Source organism: Exophiala mesophila, assembly GCF_000836275.1.
Source record: "Exophiala mesophila strain CBS 40295 unplaced genomic scaffold supercont1.2, whole genome shotgun sequence".
NCBI lineage: Eukaryota > Fungi > Ascomycota > Eurotiomycetes > Chaetothyriales > Herpotrichiellaceae > Exophiala > Exophiala mesophila.
The window spans coordinates 2,964,936-2,986,641 of NW_015622505.1; the positions used below are offsets into that span (position 1 = coordinate 2,964,936).

Genomic DNA, 21,706 nt, shown 5'->3' on the forward strand with positions numbered 1-21,706 from the left:
AGCCCGGCTTCACTCTCCTTCCATGTGCCTGGCAAGCTTGACCGAGGGATGGGGTGTGAGTGGGTCGAAGCAAATGACAAGGCCAGCCCGTTCCAAGGCTCCTCAGACAAAGCTCGGATGTGTTTTTCCTCGACTAGCTGCGGCTCATCGGCGGTGTTGTCCACGGCACGAGGTAGGAAGAAGCTCTCGATATTACCTCGTGGACGGGCAAGCTTCGGGCTAGACGAACTTTGCTCACCTTTCTGTTGATCTTTCATCCGCCGAGTCCGTCGACGCGATCTCTGTGGTGACACTTGTGGGGAATCATCTTTCACCACCGAATTGTCTGAAGATTTGAGAGCAGAGAAACTCGAAAATTCTTGCAAGGTCACGGAGACATCAGCTTGGATATTGCTGACTTTAGTAAGGGTCCTGCCCGGGTCTTGGAGAGGATTTCGGTCATGGCCCTTGAGTCCAAGCCCCACCTCGTGGTCTAAGATTTGTCTTTTGATCTTTGTCGTTTTCCTCACCACCTTCAAGACAGATTCTGAAGAATTCGACGTCGAGGTTGATGGTCGGGAATGTTTTCCCGCAGCCCCATCCTTGCTCAGGTCGAGTTCTAGTGCCTCCGACAGCGCTGGGGAGAGGGTTTCAAACGGATCGCTGTCCTCCTGGCTCAGTTTGATAGGTGACTTGGACTTTGTGGTTTTGAAAAAGTCTTGCACCCCAGGTGATGGCTGAGCTCTAACAATGTGGCGCGGCTGAGACATGTTGAGACTTGAGGGATTCGTCTTTTTCCGTGACGGTGATAACTTCGATGCCTGAACTGCACATGGTTCCTCCTGTGAAGAGCTAGAGATTGTGATATAGTTGAGCAATGCCCCAGCCTTCATGCCACTGTTGACAACCTTTTTCCCGGGTTCCTTTGGCTGTCGGCATTTTCGAGTGGCAAACTTGATTGGATCCATTGCAATCTCCTGCTGCTTTTGATGCCATGCCTCCACCACGGCTTTTGCACCAGTTTTTACAATGGATTCGGAGACCCACATCTTCTCTTGGTTCCAAGGCAGCCAAGGAGGGCTTTTGGGCTTCTGCATTGCTTGTGAAGTTGTTGCATCGTTCATAGGCCCTAATTCGGGGTCTTCCTCCTCGACGGCCAAACGTGCGAGATCATCTGGACTATCTTCCTCGGCGTCAAGGTCGATTCCTACCACATCTGCGGGAATCACCGTCAACCTCAGCTCTGGAATTCCGTCAGTAACGAAATGACTGCGACGTTCTGTAATTTGCTCGGCGGAGGAGATTTGTGATGGTCGTCCTCTTCTGAGATCATCTGCAAGCAAGGCTGGGGCCATGACACGGACGAACTTATAGGCACCGGGCTTGAAATCCCATTCAAAAGTGTTAGCAACATAGCGTCGAAGCAGGTTAACATCGACAGAAGAAGCCCACACCTCCTCCCATAATTTCTGTAGTCGTGGTAGATCTTGCGGAGCAGTTATGGCAGGATTTGTGTAATAGCTTAATATGCGTCGATCGGGGAAAGAAGATGGTACTTTGGCGGTTTTATGCTTTGTTTTGAAGAAGCCGCTGATGTTTGTCTCAAGTTCATACTCGAGCCTCTCACGCCATTCGGCAAGGCCGACATCATCATTTGTACGCACCAGTTCCAGTAGATCTGCCCCGAAGCCAGCTCTGGCAGCCTCGCATGCTATACCAGGCCCAAAGCCAGGCAGACCATTTTCGTCATAGTCACCACCGGCCAGGAGAGCAACCAAGACCATGCCCGCAGGGTCAAGGCCAGACCTAGATTGTATCCTTTCAGCGTCCAATAGACTGATATGAGTAGGGGTGTTATTATGCTTGGTCGCTTCCTTGGACCAATTCCGTAATGTGACCGCAGAGCCAAACATTATTGCATCGACATCTTGACTCATGACAGCATCAACAAGGCCATGACGCTGCAGCATGGCACATTCAGCCTCAGCCTCGCCCGGTGCAGTATGATGAGGAAATCGAAAAGCATTGATGAGTTTCTTGGAGGTCTCGTTAGAAGTGCAAGTGCCGTATTTTGAAACCGTCTTGCCCCTCTTGGTGAGAGGCTTATTCTTGCCATCGTAAACAAAGACCGGCTGAATGGGAAGGGCAAGTAATTTCAAAAGGCGATAGAACAAAGTACGCAGAGCAGGGTTTTTGCCACCTTGGCCTGCTTGGTGCTGAAAATTCCATATTGCAGCATCAATGGCTATTCGATAGGGACGATGGGATTTCTCAAAGTGTTCAATGGCGAGTTTTGCGAGGGCAACCCTTTCTCCCTTGCCGATTTCCTTGAGGATTCTGTTTCTTGGTTAGTAGAATTGTTCATTGACTGTAACGATTCCCAACGTACCCAGGAATGCCCATTCTTGATTCATACGCCGTAGAGTCATTGGTGTTGGGCTAATGGGTGTCCCGCGGGAGAATTCGCCACCTGATAGGACAGAAGCTGGTTTTGTTTATGAAGGTTGAGGGAACGCGTCAGACGCGTGTCAACGTGTCATGTCGAGAATTTGAGGTGGAAGAACTTCGGAGAAATAATACGGTGCAGTACTTGGAAACCATGGGGGAGTGTTGGCTGCATTTGCACAATTCTCAATCTCGAAAACCATCTCAGTTTCTGACTACATCTCTCGAGGTAAAAAGTGGTTTAGATGAGGTGCAAGGGGTCCGTTGATGACAATATCTGCAACATTTGAAGTAACCTGTATCGAGGAGAGAATTGGTGGGTTGGATGAAGTGTGGTGTTGTAGAGAAGATATCCTACAACATCTGTCACCATCAACAATGATATAAAGTCTTCTCTAGCCTAAAGTACACCCCTGCAACCCCTTGAGGCTCTCAATATCGTGTAATAGTGCTTCTGTGGCATTGTTTCCTGATTATGTCTTTATAAGAAGTCCCTACGTGAGGCTTTGACTGACTCTACATACCTTTAATAGCGCCTCCGCCCCTGCCCTGGACTGGCACGACAAGTGGTGAATCTCCAAATCTCCAAAAAAACCTCATCTCAACTCCTTGCACTTTATAACCTCTAGACCCAGCCACACAACAGGCTGTGAGCTCTAGACTCAGGAATCTCGCACATGGAGGACAAGGCACTGGACTCTTCTCAAGCCCTCCTCCATGGCGACCGCCAAACCATCTGCTGTTCGCCCTAGCATCCGCGATGTTCGTCCAAATCCAGGCTCTCCTCATACCCCTTCCAATCGACATATTTCGTCCACCAGCTCCTCGCCCTTTCCTTCCTACTGGCGTACCGAAGAAGACCCAATAATCATCGAACTAGACCCAAGATATCTCCGTGCAGGATTCCAAGGCGACAGTGCCCCTCAATGCACGATTCGGTTCACACCCCAGAACTCACGCCGAGTGGGAGATTATAGGGTCTACTTGCCAGGGTACAGGAGGAGGAAAGAGGACGTTCGAGTCAATAGCAAAGAATACGAGCTATGGCGGAATGATCTGCAGGATGTAGACCTGGGTCTACTGGAGGACAAGCTGGAGAGGGCGGTCAGAGAGGCATATAACAAACACCTGCTTGTAGATGCTGGTGTGGCGAGAGTCATTCTGGTGCTGCCCAGTCTGGTCCCTCACCCGGTTCTCGACACGGTTCTGACACTCTTCTTCCAAAGATGGCAAATTAGCTCTGTCACCTTGTTACCTGGTCCAACCATGGCAGTTGCTGCAGCTGGATTGAGGTCTGGTCTGGTGGTGGATATCGGCTGGGAGGAGACTATTGTCCATGCAATTTACGAGTTCCGAGAGATTTGTGTCAAGAGGTGCACAAGGGGTCTGAAAAGCTTGGTCTTCAAGATGTGGGACTTCCTCGAGGGTGTTCGTAAGGAACAAGACCAGTCCGTGAGGGAAGAGCTGGTCTTGGACTTTGATTTTGTCGAAGAGTTCATTGAGCGGGCCGGCAAGTGTCATGCCTTATTCCCGCACGATGGACAAGGCTTGGTGGAACAGACAGAAGCCATGACCTTGTCTGAGAACAACGGAGATTCCGTCTCGACTCTGATGATCGACTGGCCCACACACACCTCAGCCCGGATGATTGGAATACCGAAATCGAAACTCCAACAAATCTGTTCGGAGAGTTTCTTTGGGAGCCGTGATCAAGACCATCTCGACGATCATGAACAGCCGGTGGACCAGCTGTTGTATAACACCCTCCTCGCCGTTTCGTCTGACGTCCGAAGCAGTTGCATCTCTCGTATTATCTTCACTGGAGAGGGCTCATCAATCTCAAATCTACCGGAGCATGTCTTCAGTCATGTAAACACCACAATCGACAAGTATGGCTGGACGCCTGTCCGTGGTAAACATTTCAACACCACTCGCAATCGAGTTGGCGAGCTCGCCTATAATCGATCTATCCCAGTCGATGCCCGACACCATGCAATACCAACCAGCTCTGAAAGCAAAATCGACATCGACCTACACAAACGAAGAAAGGAAGATACCAAGCCCACACCGTCACTGCGGCAAATCGATAGCCTTGGGACATGGGCGGGTGCTAGCCTGGTCGCCAGCCTAAAATCCAAATCCTTTGTTGAGATTGAGAGGGAGAGGTATCTATCACACGGAATAGCTGGGGCAAATCGAAACATTGAACAGTATCGCATGTCTCAACAGGCCAAGCCCGTCAAGGCAGGTGAGAGAACGAGCTGGACGTTGGCTGGATGGGGATGAGACAGGGAATGTCAGCTGGTACACCTTTATCTCAACGTTCATCCTTCTTGACCATGGTGGTTAGACCTTCCTCTGATGAGTCCCTTTGGTTGTGACTGCTGCAATTGCTGCGGAGTAACCAACAGAGGGTGATGCCTTCCATGGTGAAGATTCCTCCTCCCATCGGCCACTTCTTCTCTCATTCTCCAGCCTGCGGTCGTTGTTGATCTTGTCTTGGAAGCCATACTCGATACCCGACCACATCTATTTCATTTCATTCATCCATCCACAACAGTGTCATTTGTGTATCTTTCGATCAAACCTTATGATTTCCAGGATTGCTATTTGTTACATGTATCCTACTAACAATCATTGTGAGAGCCATGGCCAGAAGATGGGTTGGAGGGCTTTTCTGTCCTTGTGATCCCTTCATCGCTGCCAAGACGTTGTGCAAAAAGGCTCTCTACTTGTGCGTCGTGCTGCTTGACAGCAAAGGTGACAAACCAGAACCCCCCACCATCCCAGAGCAAAGAGGACGACCAAGATCGAGGTCTCTCAACAGAAAGGCCACACAACTTGCCCGCCGTCTTCAAAGGCTCCGTCTTCAAAGGCGCCGTCTTCGAAGGAACCGCAGCTTGGAGACCATCCCTGAAGAGGTGAGTGGAGGGCCATCTCTCCCATACTCTGCTTTGTGGTTCTCTTCTCTGACATGCTAATAGGATGACATCCCATCTGCTTCTTTACAAGCCCCTGCTCCCATCATCCCTTCCGAAGACGATTCACCAGACACCTCTTCTTCCGACCAGGTCTCTCAGTCTCCTGAATCAGTATCGATTTCTGCATCACCTTCACATTCATTCTCAAGTCAATCTGAATCTGCGATAGAAAGTCCTAGATCAGATTCCGAATCTGAGTCCGAATCTGTCGCCCACAGTCATTCTGACGCTGACGAACCATCAGCTGCTTCATCCCCGGCTGCACATTTGCAGATATTCGAGACTGAGCATCTTGCCATAGTTATAGCCACTGGACGCCGCGCAGAAGAAGCTGTTGCTGAGCCAACACAAAGAAGACCTGAGACGGTGCCAGATCAACGCCCAGAACAGGCCAGAGACATAGGTCAAGGCCAGTCAACTGAACAAGTTGTTGCCACCGGCCAAGATCAGCAGCAGACAGAGCGTGGTACAGTCACTTTAGTAGTTCAAAGTGCCAGGGTGACACATAGTGACGAATCTGTCGAGGGACGTGGATCGGATCCTCTTCTTGAAGTTACAACCCCTCAAAAGACCGAGGCAGTCACCTTTACGAAAGAACGAGGCATTCACGCTAACAGGCTCAGCCCGTCTTCTCCTGGACAGGAAGGCCCGGAAGACTTTGAAGACTTTGACTTTGACTAGGAATCGCGACGGGCTCGTGACCGTTCCGCACGACATCGTCCTGACAAATTGCGTCGAAGATTCAACTCAAGCATCGGAAGCGAAATCAGCATGGCTCCTTCAGAGCTCAGGCCCCAACGCACCAACTCCAAAGGCAGCCTACGCAGTTTTGTGTCTGGGCTGTGGTCCACCAAGTCCAACAGCGACGGCACACAAAGGTACTCTGCGGTCGCCAAGGACCAATCGCCGACGCAGGAACAACCGCAGGCCGAACCAGAACTAGACCAGCTACCGGACAGCAGAGAGGGGCTAGAAGGGAGACTCAATTATCACCTGAGTGAATTAGACAGACTCCGAAGAATGGTTGCTAAGACCAACGAGCACATGAAGGAGGCCATGTACCGCTTGGACGTGCAGGAGCACCTCAAAGACAAGATTCCGTATGCCTACCGCACTTTGTACGATCTGGCTGTCTCTCTGCGCATGCAGCGCGATAGCTACAAACCCTTTGTGGCATTTCACCGAGGAGAAATCATTCGCATTGCTCGAGCACGGGAAGAATTGGATCAACGTCAAGGCATTGAAGTACGAGAGTCCACTCGGGCCATGTACAAAAAGCTGGATCGAGGTCCGGAATGGGCGGCGTTGTTTTCATGAGATCAAAGGAAGCCTTTTTGTTCCATCAAGAGGTTGGCCCATGGGTGGGTCTGGTAGTGGTTGTTTTGTGGGCTGGGTATCAATATGGCACGGTTGGAACGTGACACAGAGATAGTGCTATAATACAAGCTCTTATACCTCGATGCCGACCCCTCTCAACTTGGCCTGGAAGTCATCCATGCCAATATAAGCACCACAAATCCGTCTCTTGCCTTCAAATGCCAATCGCCCATGTAATGTGCGCCAGTTGTCGAAAATCACCGGCTCACCAGGCTGGAGTTTGATAGTGAGCAGGAACTCTGGCGAGGAGAGGATATTGGACCATTCACGAGCGGCCGTATACCATTGTTTCAGCGCACTTTTAAGACAATCTCGTCAGTTCTGCAACGCTCAAATCAAAACAACAGACCAGTATCAAGGAGAACTCACGTATGATTAAGAAAACTCGGCACCGTGGGCGCTAGCCGATCGAGATTATTCCAACGAATCTGCGTCAAAGTCTTCGGATTCGGATTCGAACGACCCGGCACCGCACTCGTATGCACCAAAACCGGATACCCCTTTGCGTTACTCGCGGTATTATAAAACTCACCTGCGGGTGAGCCCAACGCCGCGGAAAGAATTGGCGTCGTTGACAAAATATTGTACAGCTCCGGCCTCGTCTGGAAGAGCCTTTGAGCCGCCGCAAATCCATCGACAAACGTACTTTCCCCACCTGCACCGGGTTTCATCGGGTCATCGATTGCTGTGTGTGACAGACAATGGAATAGTTGTAATCCTGCGGGATCAGTGAAATACGTTGTGTCGGTGTGAGGTGGGAGGTAGTCGTTTGTGTAGGCTGTGTCGATGGGATTGACTTCGGATGTGAAATCCCAGAATCCGCCGTAATGGGTGGCGCGGATATGTGCGATGCGTTCGATTAGGTCTTGTGTTGCGCTCGGTGAGACGGGTGTCTCCGGCATGAAACACAGGCCGTACCGGTGGATGTTGGATAGGAATTCTCGCAGGCCGTCGTCCGTGGACATGATGGACGGGTAGGAGACTCGCGGGAGGGATGTCGCTGGTGTGGATGTGGGGACGTGGACCCATTCTCGTGTTGGTTCGAGGTGTTTTAGTGGAGAGGAGGGGGTTCCTGATGGTGAGGTGGATGTTTGGAGGAATGGTGGGTGGGATGATAGCCATGTCCAGTCGTAGAGGCTGTGATGATGGCTCCCCTGGGAGTCAGGAGAGGTCTGAGAAGCAAGCGCCTCGTCGGCGGGAGATGTCGGCCAGGTGACTTCTAGGCCTTCGGGTGTAGATTTCACCGTCTGGACTTTGATTTCTGGGTCGATGCTGAATGTGTCGAGCTGGCGTTGGTGCGTTGTCGGATGTTGACAGCTCGAACAGGGACATTGGTCGCGGAGCCAGAATGATGGGTATCGTACCACTTTCCCGTCCAAGGGGAAATCGACCAGGATTTCTTGGTTGGTCATGTCATTGACCATGACGGTTGGTGTCGAGCGAGAGGAAGAAGATGTTGTTGCTTGAGTATGCTGTGCTCGCACTAACCACGGCACTGTCGTTCCAATCACGTGGTTCGACTGTTGGAATATTCCCTCATGGGATATGCTGTTGGACACAGCAGGGGCTCGCCGTGAGGGTGCCATGAATGGTTTTTGAGACAGGTTTCTGCTTCCTCCAGGTCCCAGTCCTCCTCCATATCTGGCTCGACAGGCTGACCTGTTGTGGAAGAGTGATGGACATGTCCGGAGCTTCATGGTTGCTAGATTCTTACCTCGGCTGAATGGTGGCGCTGACGAGGTAATATGGCGGTTGTGTGGTTTTGGTCAACCAGGAATTAAGTAGAGCTAGACCTGTGCTTCACCTTCGAGGTCTATGATCAATGATGATGTCGTGGTAGAGACGAGAGTGAAGTGTTGTTGTGGAGGAGGAGGAAGAAGTGGAAATTCATCATGTGATATTTGCCAAGGCCGATGATGGAGATGCAAAGTTCAAAGTCAACTTCAACTTCATTTTCGTATAAGACTCATTATTTGCTACCCAATGCGATTGATTGATCACTTCCTCAGGGACTTATGAGAGATAAGAACAGTCATTCTCAGAGGTAAGATCCATGCCTTATGGTCAAGTGGTAGGATGGCTGGCATCTTACCAGAGCACGAGGCTGTATTACCCGGCTCACGTGACTATCCAGCGCAGGAGGAGTTTTTGAGCATAGCCTGATATCAGGCGCTGCATTTTGCTGCATTTTGCTGCATTTTGCTGCATTTTGCTGCATTTTGCTATTCACATACTTAGTGGCGCAGGCAATCTTTCTCTTGGGATCTCATAAAGGGCACCGTCTCAGCTGCATAATCTCAAAGCCAGAGCTTCCATGCAAGATACTTGGTCGATAAGACTCTTTATGGCGAGAGAGGCCAATATCAAGCTATACAATCATTCTACTCCATGCTACCTGTACGTGACTCTGTCGAACAGATATGGTGTTCCAGTGACATTGCATCCTGTTGATTATGCCGCTGATATCAAGAAGTCTCAATGCTTTGGCAGTCTCTGATCGTAATTCACAGTACTTATGGTCTTGTCTCTTCCTCGAGCTGAGTTTCACTTCGCTCAGCAATACTCATCCCATTCCAGGTAATCTCAGGCTACAACAGATTCTCGTAAACTTTGAAGTTTTGCGTGATTTGTCAACACCTGAACAGTCACGATTCTTGTTACTTATACAGATAATTACTTGAAACAAGCATTTTATTTTCCACGCTCAAGTTATTCAAGTCATGAGTGATGGATCAATACAATCGGACACACGAGATGATGTTTGTCTCTTCTCTCTCCTCTGATGCACTTTGTCACCGTTTTTGATTGGTATCCCAAGTTTTCTTGTCTCCAATCTTCTCTCACACACCAATGAGTTGCCAGTGAACCTCGGCGGTATCCTGGCAATACATCTCCACTTAACCCGACGTTGTGCCGGAATATAAACCTCTTCTGTTGCCAACGTTATTCCATTTGAATCCTTCATCTCCTAAGCGACTCCAACCCCTTGATGACACCAAAGTGTCCTGGACCACTTGATGTGTTTCTCAGTGGTTACGCGGTTGACTCGCAGCCTTGACCACACGAGCCACACCGGCCATAACAGAGAGACTGCGCCCCTCGCTGGGCCCGCCCCATTTCGCCATAATGAGTGTAGGTCGAATGCTCGACCCCAATAGGCAAAGCAGCCAGGCAGGTCTATGCCTGCTTTGTTTGGGGTGGAGCGGGCCCTGCCGTGGCAGTTGAGCGTTCTCATAACGCAATCTTCCGCCCCTCCCGCTCCCAAAGCAAGCAGACAGGGTTACTTACCCGGTCTGCTGAGCTGGCCGCTTGTGGGCGTTGTCGAGGAGTACTGACACAGTAGTTGAGACGGCTGTCAACTGTGCATTCTTATTCCCTCCACTCCTCCCAAACACCCCAGCCAACCAACATTCGGCTGGGGAAGGGTAGGACCCAGCCGCGGCAGTAGGAGGGTACTTCCCATCCCGCAGTCCCTCTTCCCTGAAGAGGGCTCGGCCGAACGCGACCAGCTCCTACGACTGGGTTGCCCGCCGGCAACAACCCCCAGTGAACTGGAGGATAATTTGCACCATCCGCTCAGCTTCTTTCATCCGCCTCCCAGGCAGGACCTCCAATATCGAAGGCCCTAGCGCACCTCCAGTGAAGTGACCCGGAGCACCGTCCAGCTGGACCACCACAACTACTAAGAGCTGAGGCGGGCCAGCCGACGTCGATGTTCGGCTGTTGCTATCTCCGCTAACACGCCCCAGTGAGCTGGTGGATAATTCGGACAATACATTCCTTGACTAGGGTCTCCAGGCTGGGCCTCCAACACCGGAGACCCTAGTCGCAGCCGATTATGACTGCGACGGTCCGGCCGGACCTCTGATCCATTAGTTAGTAGGGGAAACAGCGCGGAGGGTGTACAGATCTTACCTTCCAAGATTTGAGAAAGGTTGTCATTCTCTCCCGTAGGGCCATAGCCACTTCCTAGGTAGTTCTGGCCCTTTGAGCCCCAGGGCCATAGCCACGTCCTTGGTAGTTCTGGCCACTTGTGTTCGACATTGCCTCTGATATGAAATAATGTCGACCCAAATGGCCAGAACTACCAAGGCAGGATGCCGCGGAGCATAAGATGCTCTGGGGAAGATTAGACAAGTCAATGATCCTGAAGACGAAGTTGGTTTCTAAACGCCTGTCTTCAGGATCTTTGACTTGTCTTATCTTCCCCAGAGCAATATCGAAGACTCCAATATTGAAGCCTCCAGTATTGAAGACTCCAATATCGAAGACTCCGATAATGGAGACTCCAACTCATCGCCACTGAACCTCAGTCGGCTAGGGAGAATAAGTTTTCTCCTTCGTGTCCTCACTCCCCAAGTCAGAGGAGCGTCCGCCCTTTTCGATCTGTCCAGCTAATCTTGGGCAAACCAGGAGTTTTCACGCAGTTATATCTCCCGCTCCCAGACCGGAGTCTTGAAGGAGATGGGCCTCTCGCCCCCAGACGGAAGTCTGATTTGAGTAAGCAAGGTTTGTCGTGAATAAGAGGAGGAGAAAGGAGGCGAGCGAAGGGATGTGATTGAGTGAGATGGCATGAATATGAGGGTGATGAGAGAGGTCGAGGAGGATAGTATGGAGGTTTTCTAAGGATGATATCGGCCTCTTGGACATCAAACCCGAGGTGTAATATGTGAGTGTGTTTGTTGTCTGTGAAGATAGACCGTGCCGCTGTGGCCCAGACTCGACTTCCGGCCCCGTATGTAGGAGTCGTTGCTGAAGCTTTTGAGTTGGATGAAACGAATCCATCAGGGAGGTTGTTGTCTTGACAGCTTGAAGCTGTCTTTTGTCCCCGAGGAAGATCCTGCACTGAGCCTATCATTCTCAATCTTTAAGATACAAGATCCATGAGATGGGATAGGGCTGGATGATGGGAGAAGGCTCTTGTTTTCCTCGACGCGATGGTCCAACAGCTCTGAGTTGATCTAGTTAGCAGGCTGGCAACAGCAAAAAAGAGGCAATCCAATGTGTCAATAGCCCCTTTATAGGGGATAAATCGATGAATCCCACTCACCTTGGATCTGTCAAGTTCTCTTTAGCCATCTGAAACTGTCATTTGGGTGGTTGTTGGTGAAGAGAGGGTTTGCTGAGAGGCTGAGCTGGTCTAGAAGACCTATATACCCCTTTGTTTGACTCAAAAGCAGTGGATTTTCTGTGAAAATTTGATGAGATGTAGTGAGTCGTGGGATGAAAGTAAGGAGGTGAAAATTTTTTAATGAACTCCTCGATTTAAATAAATAGAACGTGGGTGGGTGACTGACCCGCAATAGAAGAAGGCCGCAGGGCAACGAGCCACGAGACTCCCCAGCCGCATGGGCTAGGACAATCAGACATTTAGCACCCCAATATGCCAGACCTGGCTTTTCACATCTCAGGTCTTTCTTTTGTCCTTGAAAACGCTCCTGAAATCCTTTATTTGGTGATAGACTAGGCTGTGGTCGTGATGGTACGTGATATATATGATATATACGTGACTCTGATTCATATAGATCCAAACAAAGGCCAATGGCACTTTGCGGCTTTTCTGTTCATAAATAGATTAATATCAAGCTCAAATCATCGTAGTCTGCGTGTTATGAGTCTATCAGATTTGAATTCTATGCCCAATAGGCCTGCGTTCGCCCTGAATTCAGGTGAATGGTCGTGGTACTCTCGCATCCTCCCCCTCGACAGCCTTTTCCTCAATCCCTCCCGGACACCATCACCCCATATTCACCCATTTAGACCGTCAATCGCCGTTCATAGCTATTGCCAGAACCACAGCCTGCCTTCCAAGCCTCTCTCTAGAGATTGAGAGCCTTCTTCGTCCCATTTTGGGGTAATTTCATCAAAATCTCTGACATTCATTGGAATGTTCACTGTTTCAAGCACAATGTAAGCCTTCTCACCCCTTTTCAGAGCATTATTCTGTGTATCCACAAAGATACTGACGCATTTCTTGCCTATAGCGAGGCCTTAGTGGTCATTCTTGCACTGGTAGCATCAATCAGCATCGTCCTCGTCCTCCTCAACGTCCAGCGGTCTCTCAATCTCCTCGCCAGCCAGTACGAACGTCGCTTCATCCTCTCCCAGCCCTTGAAGCTGTCCCCTTTGGCCCCCAAAGAAACAAATACCTAGTTCTCTACAATGTCCGACGGCCAGAATACTCAGTCTCCAGGCAGTAATGCACCTTTCTTTTCTCCTTCTCTCTCTCTAAGATCTGGAGAATCTGCCAGCCCTTCAAACACCACGAGACGCGCCCTGAACCTCCCCAAGCCCCTTTCCCAGACTTCCAGAGCCCACCAGACTGCCGAAACCCCTTCTAATACCTTTGCAAATGCCAACATCAATGAATCTGAGCCAATCGAGCAAGCCCCCGAGGCTGGAGACCCCTGGCAAGAGCCCAATGAAGAAGATGAAAATGCTCAAGCCGTGATCAGACAACAATTGCAAGAAATGAGGCTGCCCCAAGCACCAGGAGAAGCAGAACGTGGAGGAAATGCCAGCAATTCTGGCGATAACTGGATTCATAGGCTTAGAGACGATGATGGCACGCCAACCATCCAATTCCCCGACGACGACGATGATGACCAAGGATCCGACCAGCTCCCCAGAAGTCTACCCCTCTCTCGCCAAGTTTCCCGGCTTCACCAGCCCCCCATGGCCACAATTGAAGAGGAAGATGAAGATGAAGTCGATAGCCAAGCAACTATCGACGACACTACTCAAGGCCCGTATGAAGACATCACTAACGGCCTAATGGCTAATATTACACATTTCCAGGCCCTTGAGAAGAAATACATGAGAATGTACCAGCCAGAACGAAGAATAACCGTGCGCAATGAGCTCATGGCCACTTCCTCGAAGATCAAGTCCCTAGTCGAGGCTGGCAGGCGACTACTGGCAGAGATGACTCATGGCGAAGGAATTTACCAAAGTCTGTACATAATCGTGGTCAACACTGCCGATTGCATCAATAGGGGTATTTTTAACCTCGACTACAGCGAGAGACTACGCCGATTGGCAGCAGAGGGCATTATTGCCGGACCGAGACGTCCTTCTTGGGGTTGGAAGCCGGAATTGAGTGGTATTGCGGTAGAGACGAGCCCTCGAGAGCGGAGAGCCTCAGTTGGCAAGGCTTCGCCCCTTAGGGTTAGTTAGTGTTTCTTGATTGGTTGGTTAGGCGTTGCAACTAGTTGGTGATTGATGATACGTTGGTGAGCCTTGAGAGATGAAAACTGGCTGTATTCTTGTCCTTGGGTGCCCCCAAGTTCCAAGGAGATCGTCGAGCTTCTTGATCAATCGTTTTCTTTCGAGGTAGTGGCGCTTCTTGGTGTTGTTGCCTCGTCGGCGCCAGGAAGCATGTCGCTGCCGCTGAGATAGGCAAATGAAGAAGTTCGAGACAAAATGCTCAGATTTGATCCTGCTTGTAGACCTCCATGGAGAGAATCATCGACGATGAGGTGTCTGCGTTCGGTAAGTACCTAGTTAGAGATGTCCTAGTAGTTCTCCCCTGTAGGCCTCCGTAAAGAGAATTATCAATGACGAGGTCTCTTCGTCCGGTGGGTTCCTAGATAGAGATGTTCTGCGAGATATCGCTTGTAGGCCTCCGTGAAATGAATCATCAACGACAAGATATCTATGTCCGGTGAGCTCCTAGATAGAAGTCCTCTAGTAGACTTAGCTTCGTGGCCTCCATAGGGAGATTGATCGACGACGATTTATCTAGGTCTGACGAGCTCCTGGATAGAGACACTCTAGGAGATTTCGATTGGTGGCCTCCTTGAAGAGAATCATTGACGACGAGGTATCTAAGTCTGAGGAGTTCCTGGATAGAGATGCCCCAGTAGTTCTCGGTTGGTGATCTCCATGAATAGCATCGTCGAGGATGAGGTACCTAGCTTCGGTGAGTTCCTAGGCAGAGGCGCTTTAGTATATCTCGATTGGTGGCCTCCATGAAGGAAGTGATCGATGACGAGGTATCCAAGTCCGGTGAGCTCCTATACAGAGACCCTCTAGGATATCTCGCTTGGTAGCCTCCATGAAAGGACCTATTGACGATAAGGTATCTAGGTCCGGTGAGTTCCTGGATAGAAACACTCTAGTATTTCTCGCTTGATGGCCTCCGAAGAGAGATTCCAGTGCTCTGTGGTTCTAAAACAGACACTCCAATGAGAAAAGCGTATATCTGTCGATACAAGGCTGACGAGGTTCATATTCATTTATATATATACACTGCATGAGTGACCAGACTCCCCCTGATTATTGGACCGTATGATGATGATGCTACCAGAATACTTCAGCTTCAACCTCCACAGTTGCGATATAAAAGCGATAGGATCCAGGTCTAATCCATCGAAGTGAGAATTCTTAGGTAGAGACTTCAGTTCGTCAATCTAGCTCGCAAATGGCCAAAATAATACTTTCAACATCACCACGATGATCGACGTCTCCAACATATGCAAAAAGACCCCTTCCAACGTTCGTAATGGCGAGAGGAGTCTGCTGACAGGTAGTGTCATCATGGCAGAACACAGAAGGGCCATCATCTAGCTCTATGGCGCGACAGTAAAGCCGGTCGGAATGTGGGACATGTTTCAAGTACATCGACTGGAGATTGATGCTGACGGGTAGGTGACTGGCAGCCAGATATTTCCTCTGACTCTCCATGTTGAGATACGTAGACCCCAGTTCAGTCTCAGCGCTTTTCCATGGGACATGCCAGAAGATATGAAACCAGCGGTCTATGACTTCTGAGAGCTGGCTCGCTACAGAGAAGCGAGTCCCGATGATGACCTTGCCTCCGCCGCGCGTATACTCGACTAGCTTTTCTGACAAGTACGGGTGGGGCGTCTCATATCTTAGAATTCCTTCGTCTGTAACTATGACGACCGCCGGGTTGTGGCGATCGAGATAGTCGATCGCGTGACGGGCTTTGTTCACTTCCTCGACCTCTACCCTTTCAGTCAACGACTGTATCAGGCTCAGGTATCGCCGGTCCCAGGAGGGTTGCTTGTCCAATGAGATGAACAAGGCAACCGGTTCTATTCGCCTCGACCTTCGAAACATTGCGTGAGAGGGCGACAATAGACGACTATGGTATGATCCGAAATGGGTGTTGGGGGGGAATTTGTCAATCGTCAGTCGTGCAACAGGTTAGGGGATGGAACGGAAATTCATTCTATCATCTTATATAGAGATATGTCCTCGAGTCACACGCAATGACAAACAGGACATCTCAGGTGCCAGACGCCCTTTGCAGTCGCAGCCCACCCGTGAGCATAGCTGACAAACAGCCACGAGGATCGTGTAACATCGGTGCAAGCCCGTGGTAGACCAAGTATTTCCGGCTACGTGGGTGGAAAGGATCGAAAGTTGGTGAGACAGAGAAAGATGGTGGGAAACTCTACTTGGGAGCTGTCGTAGAATATTTGGGTGAGATATGGGCAAACCCAGTCACCATCGTCAGCTAGCAGCCCGGGGTTGAAGCCCTGGTTTCTATGACTCCTCGTTTGCATTCAAGTCTGAGTGAACAGGATGGCGATGAGCGAGTGAGCACTGAGCAAACCGATGAACTAGCACAACCATGGTCTATTCATTGAGCATTCAAACAGCCTACCGGGGCTGAAGCATACCGGATAGAAGATCTACACCGATACCTAGTTCCAGATATGATCTCCACGCTGTGGGACCGCAAGGTATTCTGTACTGCTACATTCTATTCAAAGTAGACGGCTAGTCTTATGGGCGGTGAGGGAGACAAACATAGCCGGGTAGTGCATATGTCATTCAACTACCAGGTACTTAATGCTACTTCCTGAATCCACCTAAGCATTGCTAGATACTAAGTAAATTGCATTCTAGATACTAAGTAAGGTACCTATTGTCTAGGCATGCGGATTCTGATGGGTGATTAGACACTTTCAAATCACTCCTAAGTATCCTGGTACGGCTGCAGAAGAGCTCGTAGCTCACCCAACGTTGTCGGAACAACGAGGACTAATGATAACATTTAAATTTCGATTTGTTTATCATGACCATGTAATAAGTAAGCATATTGAGTCAGTTGGTGAACAGCCTAAGTTCTTGATTGAGTCAATGGACTTCAGGTCACCAAGTTAGTTGACACAAGCGTGGCGTGTATGGCAAGCAAATTAATGCTCCGCGGTAGCGACCGTACCTCCACTCCACCGTACCATTTGCGGTGAGACTTTTCCCCGCATGACGCAATCTGAATTTCATTTCACTTTGGACATTTTTGAACCAACATGACATGACTCAAGAATTAAACCGGCCTCTATTTCTCCTTTTTCACCAATAACCTTTACCATACTCCACCAAACAATGTCCGACACAGAGCGACCGGACTCAGCCTCGTCGCGCAGAGACCAACAACGTCAACGCAGTAGATCGCCACGACAAGACCGAGACCGAGATCAAGATCGACTTCGACGGCGAAAAGACGCAGGATTCAAATGGAAAGAAAAGCGACGTGATCGGGAAGATGATCGAGGAGACAGAGACCGCGACAGAGACAGAGACGGCCGAGACTCAGGATTACAAAGAGGATATAAAGACCATTACCGGCCGCGACAACGATCAAGATCAAGATCAAGATCAAGGACACCGCCTTCACGACGGCGGTCACCAAGACGGGAAGACAGAGATAGGGATCGAGACCGAGGTCAGGATCGAGACCGTGAAAACGGAAAAGACAAAGACAACGCCAAAGAAAAGAAAGACAAAAAAAAGGACAAGAAAACCACGTCGTCAAGTACAACATCAACACCAGCCGCACCAGCGGCACCAACACAACCCATGATTATTGTCTACGTCAATGATCGATTAGGGACGAAAAAGGCAATACCGTGTTTTGCAACGGATCCCGTCAAGGATTTCAAGGTGATTGTGGCGTCTATGATTGGTCGTCGGCCGCATGAGATTCTGCTCAAGAGACAAGGTGAACGGCCGTTCAAGGATCAGTTGACTTTGCAGGATTATGGAGTTAGTAATAATGTGCAGCTAGATCTTGAGGTCGATACGGGTGATTGATGCGATGAATATGCTGTATGATTCTGGGAAGAGAGAAAAAAGGGGAATGGAATGGATCAGATGTGATCATGAATTACAATCACATCACGGGGAATCGAATTGGATTCTGTTCTTGTTCGATATATTTACATTGGCTTTGGGCTTTCTTTCAAGCGTCTGGTCATGAATGAGCACGAAATATCTTGCTCTGGTCCAACCTGCCTGGGTATGTAACCTCCGACTATGGATGATAGACATAAAAATCCAGTGTGCATATCGTGGTGTGCACATCCTCTCATAGAGAATTTTTGCTTCCTCCTTGGGTAGAGATTTAACTTTTGGAATATTAATAGATGAGTTGACATGTTCTGACCTAAATCATGTTCATCGATATCATTAAGGCCTAGTCTCATCTCCGCGAGTCGGCGGAGGAGACGCTACTTCGGGAAAATGCTTAGGTGCATCTCGCGCAGCAGCAACTGCTGGTGATGGTGGTGGTTTCGGTGTGTCTATCCTTGACGGCGCTGATCACTGAACTTTCATGGCTGGTACTGATATCCGGAGTTGGCATTCCTGTTGTTCTCGAATGGCAGCAAATTGAACATCACTATGAGTTGCAAACAGGTTAGACTCTTCTGCTAAGCAAACAATCATCCAATATTACTCACTTTCGTCGAACCCTCCAGCATCAAAACTCATGTCATTGTAACCACCGAAAGGCCACTGGCTAGTGGGAAATTGGTAGGGCATAAACATGCCGCCTTCCTCGCCCATATCCATGTTTGGCTGGTGCATGGAAGCAGTGCCGTACTGGTCGGGTATGGGTTGAACATTGGATGTAGATGGAGTTACATCCCACAACGGCTGCTGAGCGTGTTCAATCGATGTTTCGGCGGTATCTATCCCAGGGGCAGTGTTTGGATTTACCCTTGTCTCTGTACGATGCTTTGTGGTCTCACGAAGAGGACTTGACGATCGCTGTGTCGAGTCGGGAATGGTTTGTGCCTTGAGAGCATTATCAATCTCTCGTTGAAGAGTGATCTTGAGCAATTCGCTCAGCAACTTCTCCGTATGTCGGGCGACACGATTCTTGGACCGCAAGTCCTGACTCATGCGAATGATGCGCACAACTCCTGCTTTGGCTTGATGGGACAAGTCTGAGAGTGGCTGGCTGGCAGGAACCATGCACAAGACCACGCCGGCAGTGAAGAGGTGCATAAAGGCAAAAGAGACGCAAAACTGGTTGTGTATTCTTTGAAGTGCTATCCGAGACATGCACAGAGCGGCCTGCACAGCAGTATTCAAGGAGGTTCGAATCGATTCAAGAACGTACTTGGATGGCTTAGATTCGCCAAGGGACGAGATTTTGTGCTCCAACAATGGACGGTGGGTCAATATGACAGCGGCATTGTACAGGATTTGGATCATGGATGCTTGCAGGAGCAATTGTCTCCATTGATTGCGCATCGGCAAGCCGCTGTCCGGGTCCTCGGCATATTTCCAGGGATCGGCATGAACCCAGTTATCCCACTCAAAAAGGGGTGGAAACGATGCGCGGATCTGGGTTAGAAGCTCCTGGACATGTCTTGACCCTTTGATGCTTGCCTCGATCTCATTTCCACAGAGGTCATTATTTTGTTTGCGGACACGAACACGGTCGAGAGCATGCCTTATGATTCTGTAGAGCTTGCATTTGAGATTGGGAAATGACGCAGTATTTGGTACATTCTGGAGGCCATAGACAGGATGAGTCAGGACAGATGGATCGGTGATTCTCTGATCGAGATCTAATAATTCATGGACGGTGGAAAAGGTCGGGTCAATGGAACCAGGGCGGCCGTAGATCATGGAGGCAAAGTTGTCAGCGACCATGGCGTGGTTCCAACAGCGATATTGAATTTGGCGCAGGATGAAGTCGGAGGTGGTGGATCGAGAGGATTGCAAACCAAGGGCGTACGAAACGCTGATGGCCATGCCTGTCAAGCTCCAGGCCAGGCTAGGAGAGTCGTGATAGACGTGAAAAGTTGCGAAGAGGAGGCAAATTTGAACGGCTTCCAGGGCGCAGTCGTCAATAATGTCGATGAGATGGAGTCGTATTTCTGTGGACAAATTGTGTAGCAGTTTCTTACCGTCGACTGACAAGGAATTGAGACGGCCAAGGTCAGACCAGGAGTCGTCCTCAAGGCCGACCTGCAGACCAAGCAGAGCAACTGCTAAAACGACGTTGACATTGCTCATGTCCTTGCGAGACCATATTGAAGTGGCCAAGATGCGGTCAGCTAGTTGGCGGAATTGCTGCTCATGGAACAGAGAGATGTACCAGTGGTAGCCATCAAAGTATTTGTCGATGAGGATCTGCATAATCTCTCTGGAAGGTAATTGTAGGTGCTGGAGGGACCAAACATGGTCGTGTGATGAGACAGTGCCAGAATGACCGGGAATGAGGGAGGTGCTGGTGAGCTTGTCACCGCTTTCAGTCCCAAAAACATTGCGAGCGAATTCAATGCTAGAAGTGGTGCCACGGAGGTCTTGGTTCTCTATCGTGTTGATGGTGGGTTCGGGGGTGACGTTACTTTGGCTCCTCGATGTAGATGCCTTGATAGAGACGGATGCTTCATGGGCTGGAGTGACTTCTGATAGGACTGTGGTATTACGAGTATCAGGGCGAGAGCTGCTTCTGCGCCGCTTAACACCTTGGGACTTGGTGTTCGAGGTCGTGCATGCGACGCCGGCACGTTGGCATAACATGCATGGCCTGAATGGATCACACTAGATATAATTGAGCATCTGGCTGCCGTCAGAGGTAATGTAGGTGAAGCCACACACCTTGAGCTTTTGGCGATGACATCTGTCGCAAGCCTTGACGACGCGGCCTAGGTGAACCGTGGAGTTGGCTTGCATGGCTTCAATCGCGTTGCAGCAAATCCTTGCCGGTCAGGAAAGGGCCAAGTCTGTTTCGTTTGACATGTGCGGCCATTGAACATGGCATCAGGTGTGGGAGGTAACTTGGTGAAGGCCCTTATATCAACACTTTGTCAGCAACGAGATGGATGGGGTGCCTGGGGTTGTAGACAAGGAATCACCCATCCGAAGTTGAAGCGATCATGACATGGATACTGGCTAGAGCGGATCAGTCAGCAAGTGGTCTCCCTTCTTGTCATAGTCTCATTGGCAGAGACTGCGGAAATATGGGTTGTGGGATATTGTTCCAGAAGAGAAGAGAGAAGACGTCGAGGTCCCTTGTCTCGTGACCCCGCGTTACCTTCCCCGTGATGTGGAGAGGTTCCTGCCTCTGTGCCTCCGTACTTTGCTCACGTGCACGGAGATGTCATGTTGGGCAGGCGCCTTGATGAGAATTAGGAAGGGACAGGGCAAGACAGTGAGAGAAACGGCAGGTACAGAAGAGTGACGAATCAAAGGACAGGGCAAAGGGATCATCTGATGGCTACGCAGGCTACGGAGGCTACAGAGACAAAGCTTTCAACGAACGCATTCTACTAGCTTCGGACTATATTATGTACCAAGTATTATGTACCAATAGACCACAAGGCAAGGGCTCTGACCTCTTCCATGAATGGCATTGATCTTGATGGCTGGGGCTGTCTAATAATGGGTCATGTGACGCATAATGGGCTTAGTGTATCGTCTACGGAATTTTCCTTGGACCTGGACGAATGTGAGCAACATCTTAAGGGCATCTACGTCTGTAACTGGCCGGTACTCCGATAACTACCCGTGCTCCGTAAGTACCTAGTAGTAGCGTCGTACGCAGAAGCACAGGGAGTAGAGATCTCATGTTCCAGGGTTGACATGACGCCATCCCTTGTACCTCGGGAGTGGGAGAGCGAAACAGGGGGGATATTATTGGGGGACAGACG

General features: G+C 49.9%; 8 protein-coding genes across 9 annotated transcripts; 5 read left to right on the top strand and 3 right to left on the bottom strand.

The window, feature by feature from the left end:
- Positions 1 to 9: 9 nt before the first annotated feature.
- PV10_02860 (uncharacterized protein) lies at positions 10 to 2,475 on the bottom strand (the record flags this gene model as incomplete). Its single annotated transcript, XM_016367235.1, has 3 exons — positions 2,369 to 2,475; positions 109 to 2,316; positions 10 to 28 (listed from the first exon to the last, which is right to left on the bottom strand). Exons 1-3 carry the CDS (start codon positions 2,380 to 2,382, stop codon positions 10 to 12), a joined length of 2,241 nt encoding a protein of 746 aa, XP_016226753.1. The 5' UTR covers positions 2,383 to 2,475.
- A 666-nt stretch (positions 2,476 to 3,141) lies between these two features.
- Positions 3,142 to 4,710, top strand: PV10_02861 (uncharacterized protein; the record flags this gene model as incomplete). The annotated part of the gene is made up of 1 exon (XM_016367236.1): positions 3,142 to 4,710. One exon carries the CDS (start codon positions 3,142 to 3,144, stop codon positions 4,708 to 4,710), a length of 1,569 nt encoding a protein of 522 aa, XP_016226754.1.
- A 362-nt stretch (positions 4,711 to 5,072) lies between these two features.
- On the top strand, positions 5,073 to 6,086 carry PV10_02862 (uncharacterized protein; the record flags this gene model as incomplete). Its single annotated transcript, XM_016367237.1, has 2 exons — positions 5,073 to 5,345; positions 5,409 to 6,086. The coding sequence occupies 2 exons, from the start codon at positions 5,073 to 5,075 to the stop codon at positions 6,084 to 6,086; spliced, it is 951 nt and encodes a 316-aa protein (XP_016226755.1).
- Positions 6,087 to 6,176: 90 nt separating this feature from the next.
- On the top strand, positions 6,177 to 6,722 carry PV10_02863 (uncharacterized protein; the record flags this gene model as incomplete). Its single annotated transcript, XM_016367238.1, has 1 exon — positions 6,177 to 6,722. One exon carries the CDS (start codon positions 6,177 to 6,179, stop codon positions 6,720 to 6,722), a length of 546 nt encoding a protein of 181 aa, XP_016226756.1.
- On the bottom strand, positions 6,561 to 8,631 carry PV10_02864 (trimethyllysine dioxygenase). Its single transcript, XM_016367239.1, has 2 exons — positions 7,152 to 8,631; positions 6,561 to 7,080 (listed from the first exon to the last, which is right to left on the bottom strand). Exons 1-2 carry the CDS (start codon positions 8,477 to 8,479, stop codon positions 6,855 to 6,857), a joined length of 1,554 nt encoding a protein of 517 aa, XP_016226757.1. The 5' UTR covers positions 8,480 to 8,631; the 3' UTR covers positions 6,561 to 6,854.
- Positions 8,632 to 12,944: 4,313 nt separating this feature from the next.
- On the top strand, positions 12,945 to 13,881 carry PV10_02865 (uncharacterized protein; the record flags this gene model as incomplete). The annotated part of the gene is made up of 2 exons (XM_016367240.1): positions 12,945 to 13,734; positions 13,802 to 13,881. The coding sequence occupies 2 exons, from the start codon at positions 12,945 to 12,947 to the stop codon at positions 13,879 to 13,881; spliced, it is 870 nt and encodes a 289-aa protein (XP_016226758.1).
- Positions 13,882 to 17,101: 3,220 nt separating this feature from the next.
- Positions 17,102 to 18,110, top strand: PV10_02866 (uncharacterized protein). Its single transcript, XM_016367241.1, has one exon. It carries the CDS (start codon positions 17,142 to 17,144, stop codon positions 17,847 to 17,849), a length of 708 nt encoding a protein of 235 aa, XP_016226759.1. The 5' UTR covers positions 17,102 to 17,141; the 3' UTR covers positions 17,850 to 18,110.
- PV10_02867 lies at positions 17,956 to 21,239 on the bottom strand. 2 transcript variants are annotated; one of them, XM_016367243.1, is made up of 4 exons: positions 20,912 to 21,239; positions 20,655 to 20,846; positions 18,497 to 20,597; positions 17,956 to 18,435 (listed from the first exon to the last, which is right to left on the bottom strand). In XM_016367243.1, exons 2-4 carry the CDS (start codon positions 20,727 to 20,729, stop codon positions 18,368 to 18,370), a joined length of 2,244 nt encoding a protein of 747 aa, XP_016226761.1. In that variant the 5' UTR covers positions 20,730 to 20,846; positions 20,912 to 21,239; the 3' UTR covers positions 17,956 to 18,367. The 2 variants fall into 2 exon arrangements, with proteins under 2 accessions (XP_016226761.1, XP_016226760.1); XM_016367242.1 differs by having other exon boundaries at positions 20,655 to 21,239.
- Positions 21,240 to 21,706: the final 467 nt, after the last annotated feature.